Here is a 20,495-nt window from a genome sequence, read left to right on the forward strand (position 1 = left end):
ATGCGTCTTATCCAGAACATGACGACCATCGCGAGTATCCAGCACCTGAGTACCCGGTCCCCAACCGGGTCATTAAAATAGCTGTGATAGGAGGCAGCGGAGTGGGGAAAACAGGTAAGAAAATCAGTAAAACCCTGGTGTCACAAGTAGTTACTCACGGTTTAGTCCTAAAGGGATTTATTTTGTCTCACATTCTGTCATAAATCTAATATTTTGTTTTCGCTTTTCTTCATTTCAGCGCTCGTGGTGAGATTCCTAACAAGACGCTTCATCGGAGACTACGAGAGAAATGCTGGTGAGTTTCTGTGCGATATGATGTTTGAGGATAAACATGCTAAATTTAATTTTAAAACGGTGAAATAGTTCAATGGCTAATGTTTACCCGTGTGTGTGTGCAGGTAATCTCTACTCTAGAGAAGTCCAAGTGGACGGAGAGCAAGTGACCATCCAGGTTCAGGACACCCCGGTGCTGAGGTGAGGACCCCCCCCCCCCCCTTCTAAGACAAAACTGGACACATCAGTTTATTTTCCCTGTGTAAGGTAGCAGAGCTGACAGGGGGTTAACACATGGAAATCTGTTTAAAAGCTGTGGTTAATCCAATACAAAGATAATATAATCTAATTCACTGTCTGACTGTTAGGATCATCTAAACCTCTTTTGACTGGGCATAAGTCCAACACAGAAGATGAGTGTGTGCGTATATTTTTTCCCATGAAGGAGAGCCCCTCAGTCTGGCTGTTTAATCTCCCATTTAGGCTAATGGATGTCTGAGGCCAGGGTAAATGATACTCTGATCCTGATCCAGACTCCTCAATCACGCACACCTCTCTGTTCTGGAGGAGTAACCCTATAGCTCTTGTCTGCCTCAGTCGCATTCCAGTCATTACAAGACATCAGTTGCATAAAGCCAGGAACGTTTAATCTGGTCTGAGTTTGGAAAAAAGGGTGCTGGGCTGTCTTTTAATCAGTCTCCCTCTTTCTTTGCCTCATAGATGACAGATAACGGCATCAGTCTACCAGACCATGTGACCTGCTCCATCCAGTGGGCGGACGCTGTGGTGCTGGTGTACTCAGTGACAGACCGGCGCAGCTTCGACCTGATCGAACAGCTGCACCAGCTGGTTGCACGTGCCGGCGGCGCCAGCGTACCCCCTGTGATCCTGCTGGCCAACAAGGCGGACCTGCTGCACCTGAGGCGGGTTGACTCCCAGCAGGGCCCCCTGCTGGCAGGAACACTGGGCTGCTCTTTCTACGAGGTATCTGCCAGTGAGGACTACAGCCAGGTGCATGGGGCCTTCCACAGGCTGTGCTGCCAGCTGGCCAAGCAGCCGCCCCCTGCCCCCAACTCCTCAAGCAGCTCTGCCAGCACCGCCACGGAGAAGAGGCGCTCGCCCCTCATCCCCAGGCCGAAATCTCCCAACATGCAAGACCTGAAGAGGCGGTTCAAGCAAGCGCTGTCCGCAAAAGTCAGGACTGTTACCTCAGTGTGAGGATTAGAAGTTGAAAGTGGTTGAGAGTGACCACAGAAAGAAAGAAAGCAAGCATTGAAGGTGGAGGAGAAAGAGGACAGAAGATTCATGCTTCTCCAAGTCCTGTTCCAGTCTGGTTGAAGAGTGAGATGAGCAGTGGTGGGTTCTGTAAAGTGGGAGGCAGATGAATCTTTACAGAGGTAATGACCTCTGAGTGAGCAGGTGTCTGTGCTGACAGATATCATGTGTGAGGAGGTTCAAGACTACAGAGGACACAAAGGCAGCTGTGTGAGGCTGCAGAGAAAATCTGTAACTGTAACTCAAGCTCTGCTGGCAACAGCAGCTCTGAAGGACTGCTTATTTTTAGCTGTGCTGCCCATTGTGGCAATTTTGAATTCAGAGACTGCCACTACACAACACGGCTAAATGCTGGTATTATTATACCAGCCACTTGAGCCAGGGCTCTGTGCGGCTGTGTATTTGTGTGTGTGTGTGTGTGTGTGTATGTGTGTACTCTATCTCTTTTTTCAATATCTGCAGTGTATTTTTTGCAGAAGCATCCTTGTGCATAAGAGTGATGAGTAGAAGTGGGGTGGGCGTAGTGGGGCAGCAGACACAGTATGTAGCATGTGGCAGTTGTTATCACAGATGCACTTTATGAAAAGGAATAGTCCAAAGGGCCTATAGTTATTTATTTGTTACAAATTCACTGTTTGTTCACAATAAAATGATGATGAATTTGATTCTGTCTCTGCTTTTTCATTTATCACTTCACATAATATGCAGAAACAAGCACTCCGAGGGTACATGTATCTATTTTTGTATTAACTGCAGCAGGTACAGGCTGCACATATCAAAAGTTTTTTTTGATATTTCCTTGGCTCCACAAGACTGTGACAAATATCATTCGTGCTGTGAGGGAGATGACGCACTCAGAAAAAGGTAGTCTGACCCATGAATAAAGCAGTTCTTTGGTAACAGCAGCAATGAATAGCACTGAAGACAATAGAGGCATGACTGTGCAGCCACTTCTTACATCTTGAGATCGGTCTAAAGCTGAAAACTGGTGCTGTCCTTGACCTCAAAAAATCATTTTGATGAAAAAAAAAAGCTGTTGAAAACCCTGAGCTGAAAGTGCTGCAAAAGTTCATGTTAGTTTTCTCAGAGATGACCTTGTTTTATTAGGGAGTCTTCTGAGAATTGCAAGCTCCCAAAGCGTAAGGACAGAATAATATCAAGTGCTTTTCCAATAAAACTTGCCTGTGTGTAAGTTGGAAATGTGTTTATTTACAATTCCAAATCGAATTAATGAATCCTGAATATCCTGTTCTGATCTCTGGGGCAGGCCAGTGCACCACAGGATTTACTGGATTACTGCATTCCCCGTCTCTGTGCATTTGACAAAATGTGGGAGAGTCTTGTTATTCAGAATCAATGCAGGTGCGTAGGTGGGTGAAATTACTGAGCCCTCATGGATGTGATTCATGATGGAAAGAATAGAGTATGGAGGGTGGGGGTGGGGTGGGGGGGGGCAGGAGGGTTTTGGGTGAGCTCTAGGTGTGAGCAGACTCATAGCCGACAGTGTGAAACGACTTGTTAATCATTCTGCTCTTATTTGCAACCATATGATGAGGCGAGGTAAGGGTGGACACTAACAGAGAGTGTGTATTCTCTCTCGCCGCCACAGCAGCAGGCCTTCCTCTGTTCACACCTCCACTTGTAATGAAGGTGTGAACAGAGGAATACTTTTAACGCAGCCAACAACTCAGCCTGATTTTCTGTCAATGCAAACAAACCAAAACATGTGTGAGCTGAAAAAGTAATATATTTTATTGTTGATTTGATGGGAGCAGTACCTTAAACATACTGTTGTTTTGAATCCAATATCTGCTTATATAATAATTACTTTACACTTTTCAGCCCGAATCCAATCAGACAACTGACATACACAGAAAAGGAATGTTGCATCTGCTTATCATCTTCTTGATTTCCATTTACAGTCCTTGTGTGTGGTGCATGTGTCTGTCCACATGTGCGTGCGTGTGTTTCCACGTGACAGCCCTTTTAGACACCGATATCAGGAGCCAATCTTTGGGTAGTGAAGAGCAGCTCAGGGATATCTGTCGGCCTCAGCAATCTGGTGGCCAGAACCAGCACCTAGAGTGGAGCAGAACACACACATTAAGGTTCAAGGAGCGTGTTAACTCGACGGTTAGAAATGAAACAGATGTGAATGTGAGGGTGAATAATGTGCAAATTGGCAATCAACAAGCTGCACAGGAGCTGGTTTATTTTCTCGGTTATTACGTCCCGCCAAGGAGGTTATGTTTTGGATCCTGTTTATTTTTGATGTTTTACTTTTTTTTTAGGTGGCGTGCTATCTCTTTTTGGTTGGTGATATTCAAACCAAAATATATCCTCACTTAGAGGATGTGATAAGAATCAGACAGATGTCGTGTTGGAACAACTGAGAGAAACTGGTTGCTAATAATCCCTTTTCAAACAGAGCATATGTAACATTAGAGGCTTCATTTTTCTGTTAAAATTGTGCTTTTTGGCATTTAGTCACTGGTGTAAAAGTTTGTTATGGCTTTAATTTAAAAAGTCAAAAAAAAGAGAAAAAAGAATGATATTAAGTGACAAGCTTCCTCACAGCCTATATCAGTGATGGATTTTAAAACTTAATTTATTTTTTCAATATTTTGTGATCTATTTTTTAAGTGTGGTTGTGCACAAACATCAAGATGGATGCATACAGTAAATCTGCATACACTGGTTTCAGTCCTTTCGCTCTGACAGTCACATATAACCAACAGGTTAATTTACAGTTAACCTGTTGGATCCTTAACTTTGTACTGTGTTACTGAAGAGATGGTGAAATGTTACCAGGCCCAGCCTGGTGAAGTAGTTGTTGAGACTGTTATGTTTCTTTATTTTACTACAGTACAACTAAGTAAATGTAACTTAGGTGCTTATTCAGACATGAGGTAAGAGGTGCATGTCTGAAAAGGGCTTACTAATTCATTGTAACCACTGGGAATTCAAGCTGTGCAAAGAAGCAAACTGCTGGTACTAATGTTTTACATCCACCTGTGAAATCTGTGGGGGGTGAGGGTCTGACACTCAAAAGACAGCTCTGAGGCAACTGCCCGCGGAACAAGTGAATGACTTTCAGTGTGGATACACAAATTTTCAAAATGTCTTTCTTTCATTAACTGCTGCACTTTCTGTGAATGAAACAACAGCATACAATTTATCCCAAGTGTTTATTTGGGTGTAGGTCTGGGTTCAGATGCAGATGAAAGAACATTTTGTGTTTAGAAATGATGAATTATAGAGGATTATACAGTGTTGGCTGAGATATACACTCTCTTGGTGCTTTTTTAGTCAGAATTAGTAACGCAGCCCTCTTATGTTGTATAACGGGGGAGGTCTGTTTTTCTGCAGCATTGTTGCTTTAACTCTGGGTCAGCAACTAGAACTGGCAACTGACCTGTTTTTAGTGGCAGAGTGAGTCTATTTCAGAGGGATTTTGTCCAAGTGCAAGACCAAAACGCTGCAGTTTGTTTTCAGTGGAACTCATGAATATCTGGTCCTCACACTGGCTCATCCACAGTATGTTGTGCATGTGTAAGCTAAGGTTAGAGTGTGTATCCTGAGGTCAGTGTGTGTGTGTGTGTGTGTGTGTGTGTGGGCCAGGTTATTATATAAGCTTGTCTTTATTCAGCTTTCCTGATTACAGATGGTGGACTTTGATCCTCCCCCCAGGCCTTTCATTGCCTCTGGCCACCTTCTCAAAGCCTTTTATTAAGACAAAGCCACATTACCCAACCTGATCTCCCTACTCGCACTCAAGACGCATTCATCTGCATGTTTTACAGGTCGCTGTGGACTGTATTTGCAATCGGCACACACAGGCAGGCAGACACGGCATCTCATGTGTGTGGTTACGTGTGAAGATCAGATGACGGCCTCACCTCTACACCTGATCTGAACCACCTGTGTTTGTAGGTCATTGTTTGCGTTTGTTCACTCTTTGCCAGGCCCAGACTGAAATCTGTCTGAGGGTGGACAGTTTGTACATGTGCTCTCAAAACGTCCCCTAAATGTGCCATGTCTTCTAGATCTTCTATGTTTTATCTCTGACTATTTGATTATTTCATGATCTTTCAAAGAGGTGACTCAGTTCAGTTCAATTGCATTTATATTCTGTACACTCTGTTTTAATTTTTCTTGCTGATTGTGTATTGTGATGATCTCTTTACAAGGTTAAGTTTTTGCAGTTTTGCGTTTCTAAAGGAACATGAGTCATCAGCTGCAACTTGTAGCTTCGTACAGGACCTTTGCGACAGAATAACACAGGTTTTTCAAGTGGATGGTGATGATTCATGCACATATAATCTGTGTCTACAATGTTTTTAACTGATACATAACTATGTATTCACCTGTAAGGTAAATGACATGATTAGGACAATGTTTCTGCCTTTATTTATTTGCATCTGTTTCAGTTCCAGTTGCCCTCAGTCAATGGTGATAGAAATTAAGTAAAAGTAACAAAACCACAGTATGAAAATATTCCATTACAATAAAAGTGATTCAAATGTTCAAATATCCCTCCACAAAGTACAGAACTATCATTGCAAAATGTACTTAAAGTCACAAAATTAAAAGTCATTGTGCAGGCAGACTGGTCCCGGTCCAAATTATATTATTGTATATTATAATAATTTATAATGCATTAATCTGTAAACAGCATTTTAAAGTTGAGGCAGAACAAATATTAAAGTTGAAAGTTAAAGTTTTTTTTAACATACTCATTGGTAGTTGAATCTATTAAAATGTAGAATATTTTATAAGCTTATCATATGTTTTGCATATCAAGGCTGAATTCTGTTGAGGAGCAAGTGAAGTAAAAATCAAAATATCTGCATATGATATTTATTTAATACTGGTATTTCATACTCAAGTAAAGTCGCTCAAAACTGCACTTAAAGGGGAACGAAGAAGTTGTTTAAAGTCTTAGTTGTCTCCAGAGGACGCTTCATGAAATCTGATAGATTTCCTCATGTGTCATGTGTCACTTGAGTCAGTGCTGGTTGGGACTGAAGACTACAAATGTGAAAAAGAAAAAAAATCTTGGGGTGCAGAATTAGTAAGAAGTGATTTAACCAGACCTAATAGCAACATTACCTGCTACTAGCACAACACATCCAAATCTTGACTGAATACAGAGTTGCACTGTGGGTAATGTGGTAAGAAGAATGCATGGAATAAAAAAGATGCTGCATTGATTTTGATCCTTTTAATCTGTCCATTAATGATATAGAAATCTCTTTTAAATGCATTAGTCAGGTATGAGTGCTTAGTTACATCACACTACTGCCTCTCACAGCTGAGAACAGCAATCACATTTAAAACACAAAATTATTTTAGCACACTAAGCTGCATTACAATTTAATGTAAAAGCCACCATTTTAATATGACATGACTCAGTTAAAGACAGCGTACTACTAAATGCTTTAAGCACTACAGCCTGTCTTGTTCATGAGATTTGATCAGGGGGATGTACAGTCAAGTCTTAGATAGATGAGGTAAAATTGCTTTTCTTCCATTACACCATCCTCACAGACCTTTTACTTACACAGTTTACATCCATGATCCAAGATCGAAAAGACTTCATCTGATCTATTAGAGTGTTAGTTTCTGAGATGAACCTTGTGTTTAAGATTGGCAGGATTTATTATTTGCATTTAAGGAGTGAGCTATGGTGACAACTGAAACAGAGCTGAGGTGCTGTCTGAGTTAAAGTATGGAGCCCTGTGGGCAGGGGCGTTGCTAGGCATAAAGCTGATGTTGTAGTCTGAGCGTCTGTCCATCTTTGATTTTACAGACTTGTAACGCATGCACTCAACCTGGCGGGTTGTCAACCTGTCTCCTCTGCGGCTCTTCCGCTCCTGTGCTCTGATGCATTCGCGGCCCGCGAAACTCTGCTGTTATTGTGTCTGTTACCAGACCTCAAACTGCGCTCAGTGTCGCGCACTGACACAGGTGGGCTATAGCTTCTATTTGGGGTCAATAATCTTGCTACATGTTTGAGTAGAAACAGGGGCATGTGCCCCAGTAAATGGGGTCTGGCGTCGCCCGACGAAAAAACTGACTTGTGCAGAAAAAAGCCGCGGGCAGCGACCATGATTATGCAGAAATAGACATCGATTAGTCACCTGGTGGTAAAAGACACCCGACTTGTGCCTACTCACCTGGGTCCCTGGTTTGTGTGTGGTGACCATTTCTTTGATGAGACGAAGCTCTGAGGGTGTGACGCCACCAACCAGGAAAAGGAAGAGCAGAGGGTTGTCGCTGGGATGTGGACGACTCACCTGCGGTTCAGACGGGACATTGTGATTGGTCAGTGCATTTTTAGGCCATCTGAGGTGTTGATACTGTTTCCTATAATAGAACAGTCTGTGATAAACAACCCACTTTGTCCAGGGAACACTTAATCATTTCCATATTATTATCTGTGGCTCCCTGTGTCTTGTTGCTGAGTCACTGCTCAGCTAGACACCTGTGATTTTGTGGTGATACTGATGAGAGTGGACTCTAGCAGGACATAGGTCGACTCAGCAGATGATGTCTTCTCACCCTGGTGTTATGACGGCAAACACGTGGATGTGTAAGCAGACACACACCCTCATACAACACATGTAGACACAAACAAACACATCACCTGTGTCAGGAAGTTCACATAGATTCAGACATTTGCTGGTGCAGCAAAAAAAAACAACAAACAAACAAACAAACAAACAAACAAACGGGGCAGGGTTAAAGTCTGGTGCTTCTGTCTATGACTGGCTGTGGGAGAATAATGGCTTGGTGCTATCGGTTGGTGAACTGCAGCCAGGGCACATCTGCAGCCTGTGAATGCTAACCGAGCAATCAGAGCTGCGGGGGGCGGACCTGAGGTGAGAGTGGCTGTACACGTGAAGCACCAGCAGGCTGAGACGGAGCGTGTCACGGGTGATTCAACGTGTGTTTCTTGATAAATATGTGTGAACAAATGCTTTCTAGTGTGCTAATCTATAAAATCATGTAAAATTTGGACTTGGCTGCACTTATTACAAGACATCAGAGACATCACTGGCTCCATGTGCTGATAGATCCACCTCCTGTCTCACTGCAGCTACGAGTGCCTGAGCCATGTGTACAGCCATGGGTTAGATGGAGAGGGGGAGGCTAGTGGGAGGTGTGTGGTGACGAGGTGTGAGCTGAAATGTGCTGCCAAGTGAGGAGGAGAAAGCATAATTGTATGGTCTGATGATGAAATACATCCACAGGGTTTGTCAGAAATGCAGCTCACTAAGATTCCTTGATGTTTTAGACCAGACACCCTCTATACCATGGTCCACACACTGACCCAATGACTGCGCTTGCCTTTTTATTTTATTCCATAAAAATGAAAAACACTGTAGCAAGAGAGTGCAAATGAAGGCTTAAAACTAACAACAACTAACTAAAGCATCACAGTAGCAGGTACACTCACTTTGGGATGATTCAGCCACTAAAACTATTTTGACAACATAACATGTAAGCTGATGAAAAGAATGGGGTGATACAAAAGCTGTAGTTGTTTTCAAGCTGAGTTTCAACCACACCAGTACTTCACTGCACAGAGAACATTACAATATTCTGTGTAATGCTTGCATCCACCCCTCTGTGGAGTGAGTTACATATTATGGAACTCAAAAATAGTGCCCTAGTCACTTGAATGAAAATTGCTTGTGCAAGCAAGAAGTGTCCTAGCTTTCATGTTTGCTTCAGCAATGTGCATTTAACAAATATAAAAACGTAATGGATTTAAAATGAACTGTATATTCGATTGCACTTAGAAGAACCCTGCCGACAGTTTTACAGACATCTCTTTTATAACAGTGGTCTGCAGGTTTTTAGGTCACATGGGATTTTTTGGTTGCAATACCACAAGTGTCCACTGGGATAGACTGGTAGCAAGGCTGGGTGGAGGCACCATATTCAGCTTTTTTAATACAGCCATGGCTATAAGGAATAGAGCCTAAAAGCCAGTACAGTCAATGGACGTGCAAGACGAGGGTCACATGACTGACAGATCCCGCAGTGATTCGCTAACAGTTCTGTAAAGTTGTAGCACTGCTACTCACCAGGAAGAAGAAAGTGGTACGTGAAAATAAAGGCACTGATCCAGAAATCCACAACATTCCAAAGAAAATGTTTTTTTTTTTCTTGCTTGAACAAAGTTGACCCACATTCTCGTGACCCACTTGGAGCAGAGCTGTGGTCACCTATAGGATACATCACAGCTGATTTCTCAAACAGATTTTGAAGTTTGTAACGGAACTGGTATGTTACCAGTGTTGCTCACATATCTTGAAGTTGTATGCAGGTCAGTGGATCCTGTTCTCCTGATTTCCTGATGTTGGAAATCACTGTCATTGTCAAACAATGCATTACTGCTCTTAAAGTAAGTTACAAAGCAAGATGTGACACTGTTAATTTCTGTGGTGCTAATAAGCGAATGGCAAATTGTGCTCCATAATTAAGAGAAATCCTTTGACTTTAAAACTTTAAAGATGTATTTGCTGGTGGACTGAGGAACTGTGACTGAGTTAACTTCTGAAGGAGCAGGAGCCAGATCTCCTGTGCAGCTGGGACTCTGTCTAAACAAAGGCTAAACATGGCACACCAGACACACACACACTTTGGTTACCAACACTTAAAGATGACAGTTTAAGCAAGAGTGCACAACCCTTCAGTAGGCCATGATCCAGACTGAGGTCCAGTGTTTTAATTATATAAACTCTGGAGTATGTGTAAGTCCTGTGGTTAAAAATAGAACTTTTATTGGGGTGTTTTATTGCACAAAGGGTGTGCACTATAGAATGCTCCAAGTTCAGGTTTATAGGTTTAGTCTGTCTGAGTTGGTGGTTTGTGGGCCAAGTTTCTTAATTTGTGTAAATCCAGGCCATGGTTACACAACCAGACTAATTCCTCCCCCTGGGTAATCATCAGTTTAAGCAGGCCCAGATGTGGGATAATAAGACTGTGGACAGTGATCTGCTCTGTGGTGGATATACATTACCCACAAGCCTGAAACTACACGTCTGTTGCAGAAAACCCCTTGGCTAAAATTTTAGTACAACCCAACAATTCTGATGTTTTTTTTTTCTCCCTGAAACACTCCCAACTTTATCAGAATGAATATGTAACTAAATTAATGGTTGAAAGAACAAACTAATTGATCATTCAATCAAGCATGCTATAAACACCAAGTGGTGTGAAATTACTGCCAAATTTCCATTCTCTGCAAATCCAACTGTATGGTTTTAAAAGGTGAAATTTGGGTTAAAATGGATTAATATGGCATTAAGGTGGTTTTTGTTATGTAAATACCAGGATAGACTGCTGTCTGGCCACCAGCAGTATTAGTTTCACTTCCAGTGTTTCTGTTCCTTTTGTTCAAAGACCACATAGTGGAGCTGGTGTCATCTGAGGATTATGTTTTGCCTTCAAAATAAATGGGATTCTTTGAAATCTGTGACTGTGGTGTAAGGTTTACATGTGTTTTATTTTCAATAATCTAATAAGTTTGATCAAAGGTTCATATGATCAGTAGTAAAATGTATCTGTATATGTCTGATTACTGCTTTGTCTTCAATAATTCTCTCTCTTTTCTCTGGATTTCTTGGGCCAAGACAAAACTCTTCAAACCAACAACAAACATGCAACCATTTAGCAATTCTGCATCAGAGGGTGAATGAAGGAGCAATAAAGTGTTTGGCGGACACAAAAGGGCCAGCGAAGGAGTCAGGGTGCAAGCACACCTACAATTTCCTCAAAAATGTTTACCTTCTCTAGTTATATACCCTGATGTTGAGCTGAAGAATTGTCCTCTTTTTGGGTTAACTGGGTGGCACAGATGAAAAAGCCCTTGGTCCTGACTGTAGGGTTCAGTTTACAGCTGCCATGATTCTTGGCTGGATGCCTGCAGTTTGCAGTGGTCAAAGGTGGAAAAACAGTGAGGGATCACATTTTCACTGCTCTATAGACTCTTACTAGTTGGGTGGTGTGAAGGACAAAGTGGGGTGAGATCTTTTTTGGGGCGGAGGGGCATGTTAGGCCCATTTAGTGAAGCACATTGTGCTCTGCAAATTAGAGGAAAAAAGAGGCAGCTGGTGACTCCATGAGGAGAGATGTGTCTGTTCTGTAAAGTGTGGTCCTTGTGCAAATGGTCCATGTATTGTCCTAATGGCAAAATCAGTTAATATGTTACCTGACAACTTTTGCAATTACATCTGCAGTGATTGATAGAATACAGACAGAGTGAAACGTTAAGGCTTTTGATCTGGGTTCAATCACTGTACGAAGGGTTGTACATCAAATATAAACATCTGTGTGTCTATGGGTAGAATTCTGGTTAAGGATAAAAGTGGCGGGTAAATACATGTTACATAGTGCTGGTGTAACTGGCCTGCTAGACACTGAAAATGTGCAGAATGGGGAGCTGTTTCAGAAAATTGTAAAATCAGGTCAAGTTTAATCAGCAAGGGAAGGCACCTCACTGTCCACAGTGGGAAGATTGCAAAGGTAGAGATAAGAGTATTTGATTGTGTATGGGCATTTGAGTAATGTCTGACCTTCATGAACATACTGAAGCCGGTCTTGAGCAGGTCTGTGAGACCTCCGGACATGTGCTCAATGTCGGGACATTCGAGTCTGTCAGGGTGGAAGACTTCCTCCAGGATCTGTCGGAGGAAAGGACGATAGGTCGCCTGCAAAACACAAACACCACACAACGCACTTGAACATAATGATTGGCTGATTCCCAAAATACCTGCACTGACAACACTGTTTTATTTCCATATATAGAGATGCATTAAGTGTGTAATTCTACATTTAAAAAAATCTGTATATGGATAATGAAGAGCTGTTGTTGTCTGAGTGTTTTCCATAGAGTGCCCTCCTTTTAGCCTCTGCATGTTTATGTGAGTGGCTGTGGGTGTGAGAGACAGTGGTGTTATTAACAGCTCTGCTCCACCAAACAGGCCACTGACTTCTGAGTCACTTCAGGAAGAGCAGTTTGAACAGTGCTGCAATCAGGACAAAAAAAATCTGCACTGCTGGACGTGGCTAAAAATAGCACTTGCTCAATCAATATCAGGTATTTAAGGGGATAAATCAAATCCAGAATCAACACTGTCCAGGCTGGGAAAGATCTGTCAGGATTTCTGAACAACTCTTTCTCCAAATGATACAAACAGCATAATCCAAACTACCACTATGCTGTAATCATTTTTAAAACTTGTCAACAACTAGCATACATTGTGTTTTGCCTGGCCATTGGAGATGGTTAGACAGTTTTGACATTTGAGAAAAACACTTTTGAATGCTGAAGGGCAGTCATGTGTGTGTATGTGCTGATGAAAAACAGTCTGATTCCTCTTAGATTGACAGAGAAAAGCAGGAGTTTCAATGAAATGTTGATGTCCTTGAAGAGCTGAACTGCAGAATTTCAACTAAAGCCTCATAAATGCCTTTTAATATTCTAAAGTTGATTCATGAAAAAAAAACTCTATAACAGCAACAGGGAGTCAGCTTTTTCTGCCCAGCTACCCAGGACAGAATGTACCATTTATAGCCCTCAAAGCCAGTGGATCAAGAATTTAAGACTGATTTTTTTTAAGGGAGTGAATTCTGCTGTCTCCGAGAACAATAAAGACTCAGATAAGACTTGGCAGGCCTTTATTTAAGTACTCTGAATAGCAGAAGCCTCAAAATAGGCAGGCTGAATATCTTCCAGTACTGCAGCAATGGACAGCTTTCCTCATTCTACGTGAGTCTGAAACACATCAAGGCTACATGTCAAAATGTGAGTGGGGTAAGACACAAAACTTTTCCTTTGGATGTTGACCACATCTACCAAACTGTTTATTCAAGCGTTAAATACACATACCCCCCCCTCCCCACCACACACACACACACACACAATGTTGTCCAAATACTAATGCATTCATGTGCTTCTGCCCACAGGTATCCTCTCAGTGTATATTCTTAGTGTATCTTAACAGAAGACACCCCCGCCTCCCACTCCTCCAGTCCCTGAGGAGCAGTCAAATTAAGGGAAATCCTGCTGTCCAGGTTGCGTAAATCACAAATTGTATACACTAACATTTACCTCCACCAACATGACTTTGCTGCATGGGTCAGCCTGCATAAACTGAGTGGGGAGTAAACACATTAATGATTCACCTCTGGCTAAGTAACATGCACTGCACACACACAAGCAACAGCATCATAGGCATAAACGACAAATCCAACCCACAGTCACGCACACTCCATTTTCATCTGTTTTCCAAAAAGCTAAAAGCAATCCCATTAAATCACCACCACTAACACCCACATGATAAAAACAATATTAGAATTAGTCATATGATAATGCCTGTGCTGAAATATTCCTCTGCACACACAAACACACACACACACACACAAATACACTCACACGCGAGTATCAGTTTCCCCCACAGGTTTTCTTGGTGTAGAGGTGGATGAACATTCCAAAACAACACAACATCAACATCAAAAACACACACGGAGTGGAGAGCAGAAAAGACTGGAATGTACTGGAAAATAATCCAGTCAAAAATATAATTAAAATGTACTGTGCATCTCATTTAAATCCCTTAAAACCAATGTGCTAAATTTTAATCAGCATGTGTACTGCAGTGGTTTTTTGTTAGTTCACCCAAATATAAAAACATATTTTCTCACTTACCTCTGGTGGTATCTAACCAAGCAGGCCACAAAAGACACGTCAAAAGTTCTTCTGTGTCTTTAGTAGAGAGTAGCTGTAATGAAAACTGATGACAGCGTGTTCTGTGGCTTCAGCACAATAACTGTGACACTGTTTATGTTGAATTTCTTCATGAAATATAATGTTTCAATGGTGTAAGCTCTAGAAATGAATTTCTATTCACCACTAAATAAAAAACCTCAGAGATGATATCTCAAAGCCTGGCTGAACAAAACCAAAACTATCAGCACAGCTACATGACACAACAACAGCCTGACTATTGCTGGATTTTTGAGGCTGATACTGATACTGCTGTTTGGGGGTACAGAAAATCTGATAATGGTTTATATTGTCTAAGTCAAACTATCCCCTTTATACAGTTAGATATTTATGAGATTTAAATGACATGTACAGCACAAGACTATGAGGGTAGATTACAACTTTTTTTTGTACTTTGGGTGAACTGACCCTTTAGTAGTATTTACAGTTCAGCTGTGGTGGCAGTGGTCGATGTCTTCAGAGGCCATGTTGATGTGGGAAGAGAAAAGTTCTTATATAACACAAATAAACACTGTCAGTACCCTCCTCCTTGAAACATCTATTCAGCTTCACCTTGGTAAGAAACGTTTGGCCATAGGTGTGTTTACTCACTTGAGTCTGTCAGTGTGGGCTAGAATGAATCATTTTCTTGTTACTATGGCTTTTGACTGGTTACACAACTCTCCCCTTGTCTTGTTGCTCATCTTTACAAGTCAAAAGAATTGTGCGAAGGCTCGCTGCAATAAAACTGCCATCATTATGTGTTTCTCACACAAGCAAGAAATCAAGCCTCTCCCCACTGGCAGGGTCAGTACACTCCAGCTGTTACAGGCTCCATCACTCAGATTTCATTGATGTATTTTTTTCCAGGAAATTCTGCAATGTTCAGTTGCTCACAGCATGACACGTGCAATGGAAATGTGCACAGCTCTATGCACAGCTCTATGTGACTCTATATGACTGGGGCCAACAGCAGCCCTTTGATATTCTCATTTATATGTCAAATAAACACATAGCCATGTTCCATCCATCCATCCATTATCTATACCGCTTATCTGTAAGGCTCGGGGGGGGGGGGGGGGTAGTACAACCCTGTACGGATTGCCAGTCTATCGCAGGACCAACACATATAGACAGACACCCATTCACACTCACATTCACACCTATGGGCAATTTAGAGTCAACATTAACCTGCATGTGTTTGGACTGTGGGAGGAAGACGGAGTACCCAGACAGGCACAGGGACTCCACACAGAAAAGCTCCGGGTGAGCAGGGGCTTGAACCTGGGACATTCTAGCTGTGAGGTGACAGTGCTAACCACTGCAGCACCGTGCCACCCCCATATAGCCATTATATAGCACATATGTTAATTTGCTGTTGTCAGTATAATCCATTAATGTACAGTGTTCAGTGGTACCCATACCACTGAACATGTTTGGTACCCACAAACATGCAAACATATGATCCCATTAACCAACCATAGAGTCTTATTGTCAGGTCTTGTGAGAACAAAATCAGCAAATTCTATGTAAAAAAAAAAAAAACAAACAAAAAAAAAAACAGAGGAACAAGAGGTTCTGACCCATGTCAAAACCTCTCACTTAGCCTGAACCCAGGGGCGGAGAGCCCTGCACTTCAGAGAAAACCCTCAGTTAGAGGGAGACATCTTGACCGACAGGTATTGGCTTCAGTGGTGGAGGGGACGTGTGCTGAGCAAAGCTGATGGATTTCTGATGTTTGTCAAGCACAGTCAGTGGCAGGCAGACATCATGCTGTTCTCCTTTCATATGAAATCATTCTCATAACCCAGCAGGAACAGACGGTTCTGTCCTAATAGAAACACAATGATGCTCACATGCATGCGCACGCACCCGTACAGTCACAGGCACATTTTGACAAAGAAGACATCTGTTTTCATTCTGCTGTACCGAGACGAAGATGTGGTTAATGAAAAATCATTAGCAGGATTTAAATTTTTTGATGATTAGGGAAAAAAACTCTCCCTCTAATGTACTCAGACTGCATTTATAATCTCGTAGCTGCACAGCGTTAAGGTAGCAGTTTGACTTTTCTATAAAAATGCTTATTTCTTCTTCCTGCCAAGAGTTAGATGAGAAGACTGAAACCACTTGCCATGTCTGCATGAAGTTACAGCCTGCAGCCAGTTAGCTTAGCACAAAAATGTAAGTGTAAAAACAACATACACTATTTTATGGGGGGTTGTGTCCCTGACTATTTCTTGGTTGTGACCAGTTTCCCCAGCAACCAGCAGAGACTCCAGGAAGTTGGCTGGCTGCTAGCTGTACCTTCATTTTCAGCATACAGTCATAAGAGTAATATTGGTCTTCTTATCTAACTTTCAGCAAAAAAAGTGAATTAACTCATCTCCCACAATGGCAGACTTTCCTTTAAAGATCATAGCTGAATACAAAATTTAATATAAATAGCTAAAATAGGATGGAAATAGATGAAATGCTCCTAAATCTCTAAAGCTCCAACTCCTCTAATGAAAATAGGGCTTTGTACCTCATGACTTTATGATTGTATAAGTTATGCACTCCATTGTCTGTTTCTTTTATTTACATCCATGTAGAAAATTATTCCGACCTCAAAAGAAAAACTGCTTGAACTTTCTTCGACTAACCTTTATACTCCTGCCCTGTAAGTCTTTGGTAAAGGCTGCCCAATTGGAGTGAAGGACAGTGGCTGTGGAGCTGTCACTGTTGACTGTCTTTAAGAAAAGGTAAGGGCCTTTTCATGAGGACAAAGCTCTCAGATGCACACAGAGAGGCCTTTCTTAGTTACATAAGCTCTAAGACACAGATAGGTTATGAAGAGGCTCTCACAGTGAGCTCCTCCTCTGTGCTGTGTGACGCAAACTGGAAGGGGGACAAATGCAACAAAGGTCAGAGGTCATCCGTTACATCTGTGCCTGTGTTGCTGCCACAGTAAGAGAATAAAAAATAGATAAGTAAAGTCAAGAGAAAACACTTGTGAGTAATGCACAATTTCAACTAAATATTCTGCATCTGTTCACTTTTGCTCCAGGAATACTGATGTGTTGTTAAGGCTGTGATGGTGAATCGCAGCTGATGTGTGTGTGACTGTAATGACTGAAGAGATCAAAGGATACACATGTTCCTTTAGTCCGCTAAAAGGGAGCTGCAACAAAAAGTGTGTGTGTTTTGATGTCGCCAGTGTGTGTCTGTTTGCGTCTCTGACCTGGTGAACTCCATCGCTGGCAGTGTAGACAGGAGCGCAGCTGCTTGAGGTGATCTCTGGTGTGGCTCAAACCTTGGAGGGTTTCGAACATGTCCTCCACCGCAGAATGGGCTCGTTCTGTCGTCAGCTCCTCTGGGTTTGTGCAGCCTGACAACACACAAATATAGAAACACACAATGAGAAAATAGTTCTAAAGCCATACATGAATGTAGAGAGTGTGACGTAACAAAGGAAAACCATAACAGTTATTAGTGTTTGTGAAAACGCATCACTATAATGACAATAGTTTGTAGAGTAGGTTCACATTAAATAAGACACAGCATATGTTCTTTCAAAACTGGCCTGAGAGGAAGGCTAATCATGGACAAATCCAGCTGTAAGATGTAGTGTGTTGCTTTCTGTGGGTAATTTTCTCAGCTGGGTGTGTACTGAAACCAATTATCAAGGTAAAAGCATGGGAGCGAGAGGACAAGAGAACCTTTATTCCAGCAGAAACACTGCTGTGTAATCAAAAGCTAACGTTCCCTCCGCTCTGAAGAACTGAGCAGGGAAGCAAAGACTTGCGGTGAAATAAACCTGAAATGACAGAGCATAAGATAAAAAGAGAGAGGCCATGACAGAAAGAGGTGGGTGTGGGGATGCCAGAAAAAGTGCATAACAGAGGTAAACAGAAAGGATTTAAGAGGACAGAGAGAGCATGAAGGAGGATAGAGGATGGGAGCCAAACCGGCAGTTTACAGTGCTGATGGCAACGTAGGTCGTCTGGCACATGCACTTCTCCTTCACACTGCTCAGGAATGCGGTTGCCTTCTGTTAACTAGAGGGTCAGCTGTGTTATAGAAGATGTAAACCTAAAAACTGTATCAGCACAGCAGGGTCTGAGAGGCTCGCAACTAACAAGGAGAACACTGATGACTCTGCCATTAATGGTGCAAAAACAGCAAATTTACATAAGAGGGTGATTTTTACACAGCAATAATGCACATGTGTATCTTAAAGCAACAGTCCCATATTCTCAACCATATGCTCAACTTATGAAAGACTTTCATTGACTGGAGCTTTAAGCTTGTACTTCCTCTCAGTCAGGAACTGTGAACTAGGTGCTGGGATAAGAAGATCAAACTGGCAGGAGCCACTTCCTGCTTTTTCCATCTCAGGGTGATGTATATCACAGAGTGATATAACAGTGATATAACTAGTATAGAGAATACTATAGCTTTATGCATTTAACTGTTTGTAGGACACCATGAACAACAATAAACACAACTATTGTTTGCGTTGGATGTTTTATACCAGAATCACATAACTTATTTATAAACATGAAGAGGCTGCACTGACTGTAAGCACAGTGAGGATTTAAGCTAAATGCTAACATCGGCATGCTAGGATGGTCACAATGATAATGCAACATTTTGTATAAGTTAAAGGCATGAGCAGGCTTTGTCTTTGAGGATGATGAAGAGAGAGACTTAAACTAATGATCTCTAAATAAGAAAGCACAAATAACTTTCTCCAAAACAGACAATGACAATATGATGACCAGATTTTTTAAACAATGTGAAGCTGATAAAAACAGAGCTGAACTACCTTATTAACATAATAATCAAAAGTTAAAATAGAATAAAAATAACTAGGTTTAATGGAGGTGGCCAGGTTATCATGTTTATTATTAAATTCTGAAGTATTTCACTTAAAATCAAGACTAAAGATAAATATGAACTTGGTGGTGTAAGAGGAAAAGTCAGAGGATCACCATAGTCAGTAACCGTTATCCTCAGGGAAGCCTGAATGTCTATGCAAAATTTAATGGGAATCCAAAGCAGCATAGTTCAAATATATTGTAAAATGCAGATGCAAAGATGAGCTGCTTTTGTCCATTTCTTAAAAACTGATTTAGAAAAACTATAAAAAAACAAAATATATGATGTCTAAGTCCAGTCTTCATACACTATAGACTGTACAAGATTGAATATAATAAACTATAACATCTCCAACACTCAGTTACACAGAATACTGCATGAATGCCCTTTTCTCACTGAAAAGTAGTTAGAATTGCCGGGCACTCCAACTTTGATTGGACTAATTAGGCTGGACTCAAAAGGTTATGCATAACTTCTGTCACCACAGGGTAACCATCAGACCCTTGGAAACTCAATTAAAGCTCTTATTTCAGGATTATAACATCGGACAGTATAAGCGCACATAATATACAGCCCTACTATGGAATGAAAGCAAGACAGACATATATGTGAGCATTTTAAAGATAAGATCTAAAATTCACAGGACGTGTGGTAAAAATAGCCCTACATGCACACTGATAAACTGACTTTGCCTGTAACATATTATGAAATGATGAATTGTAAAGGCAGTCACTCCTAACTCTTCCCCCTCAGCCTTAAATGACAAGATAAGACTTTCACAAGGCTGTAAACTGACCTGCATAAATACTGCCTCATTTTATTTGGCACATTATATATGCTGAAGAATACATCAATGTCAGCACAGTTAGATAACACACAATGAACAGCTTGACTTTGTCATGCCTTAATCTCTGTTATTTGTTCTCTGTTAGTTCCTCTCTCTTATCCTATAGACGATATCAAATTTAGCACAGCAAGTCTCTGTTTTGAGTCACTGTCTCGAGGAATGTAAAGTTGTCTGGCCCGGTGGGTTACTCTCCTCCTCTGTCCTGGCTGAGAGGTAAACTGAGGAAAAACAGCAGGGCTGTTTGACGAAGGTGTGCGTGAAGGCTCAGTCAGATGTGGGTCTTATCTTTGCAGACACCTGCAGAGGAGAAAGGCGTCCTAAAAAACAAACTACAGCTGATGTTTGTCTCTGGGCGCTGACGTTTTCTGAGAACTCTATGATACAAAATACAACATGCATATATGCACACATGATGTCACATGATCTGACAGTACCCATATGTCAACCTAATGCTGA

The 20,495-nt window shown here is 41.6% G+C and overlaps 2 protein-coding genes across 2 annotated transcripts in view; one reads left to right on the forward strand and one right to left on the reverse strand.

The window, feature by feature from the left end:
- Nucleotides 1-2,213, forward strand: rasl11b (RAS-like, family 11, member B). The gene is given in 5 exon segments (XM_051077277.1): nucleotides 1-28; nucleotides 31-114; nucleotides 239-295; nucleotides 399-466; nucleotides 946-2,213. Coding segments are annotated over 5 exon segments (783 nt in total). The 3' UTR covers nucleotides 1,492-2,213.
- Nucleotides 2,214-3,277: 1,064 nt separating this feature from the next.
- The window catches only part of scfd2 (sec1 family domain containing 2), an 86,479-nt gene continuing 69,261 nt past the window's right edge, over nucleotides 3,278-20,495 (reverse strand). The window contains 5 exon segments of the mRNA XM_018670196.2: nucleotides 3,278-3,627; nucleotides 7,728-7,847; nucleotides 12,138-12,272; nucleotides 17,553-17,582; nucleotides 17,584-17,699. Coding sequence (XP_018525712.1) covers nucleotides 3,535-3,627; nucleotides 7,728-7,847; nucleotides 12,138-12,272; nucleotides 17,553-17,582; nucleotides 17,584-17,699 — 494 coding nt within the window. The 3' untranslated portion in view covers nucleotides 3,278-3,534.

This window comes from Lates calcarifer, linkage group LG17 (assembly GCF_001640805.2).
Source record: "Lates calcarifer isolate ASB-BC8 linkage group LG17, TLL_Latcal_v3, whole genome shotgun sequence".
Classification (NCBI taxonomy): domain Eukaryota; kingdom Metazoa; phylum Chordata; class Actinopteri; family Centropomidae; genus Lates; species Lates calcarifer.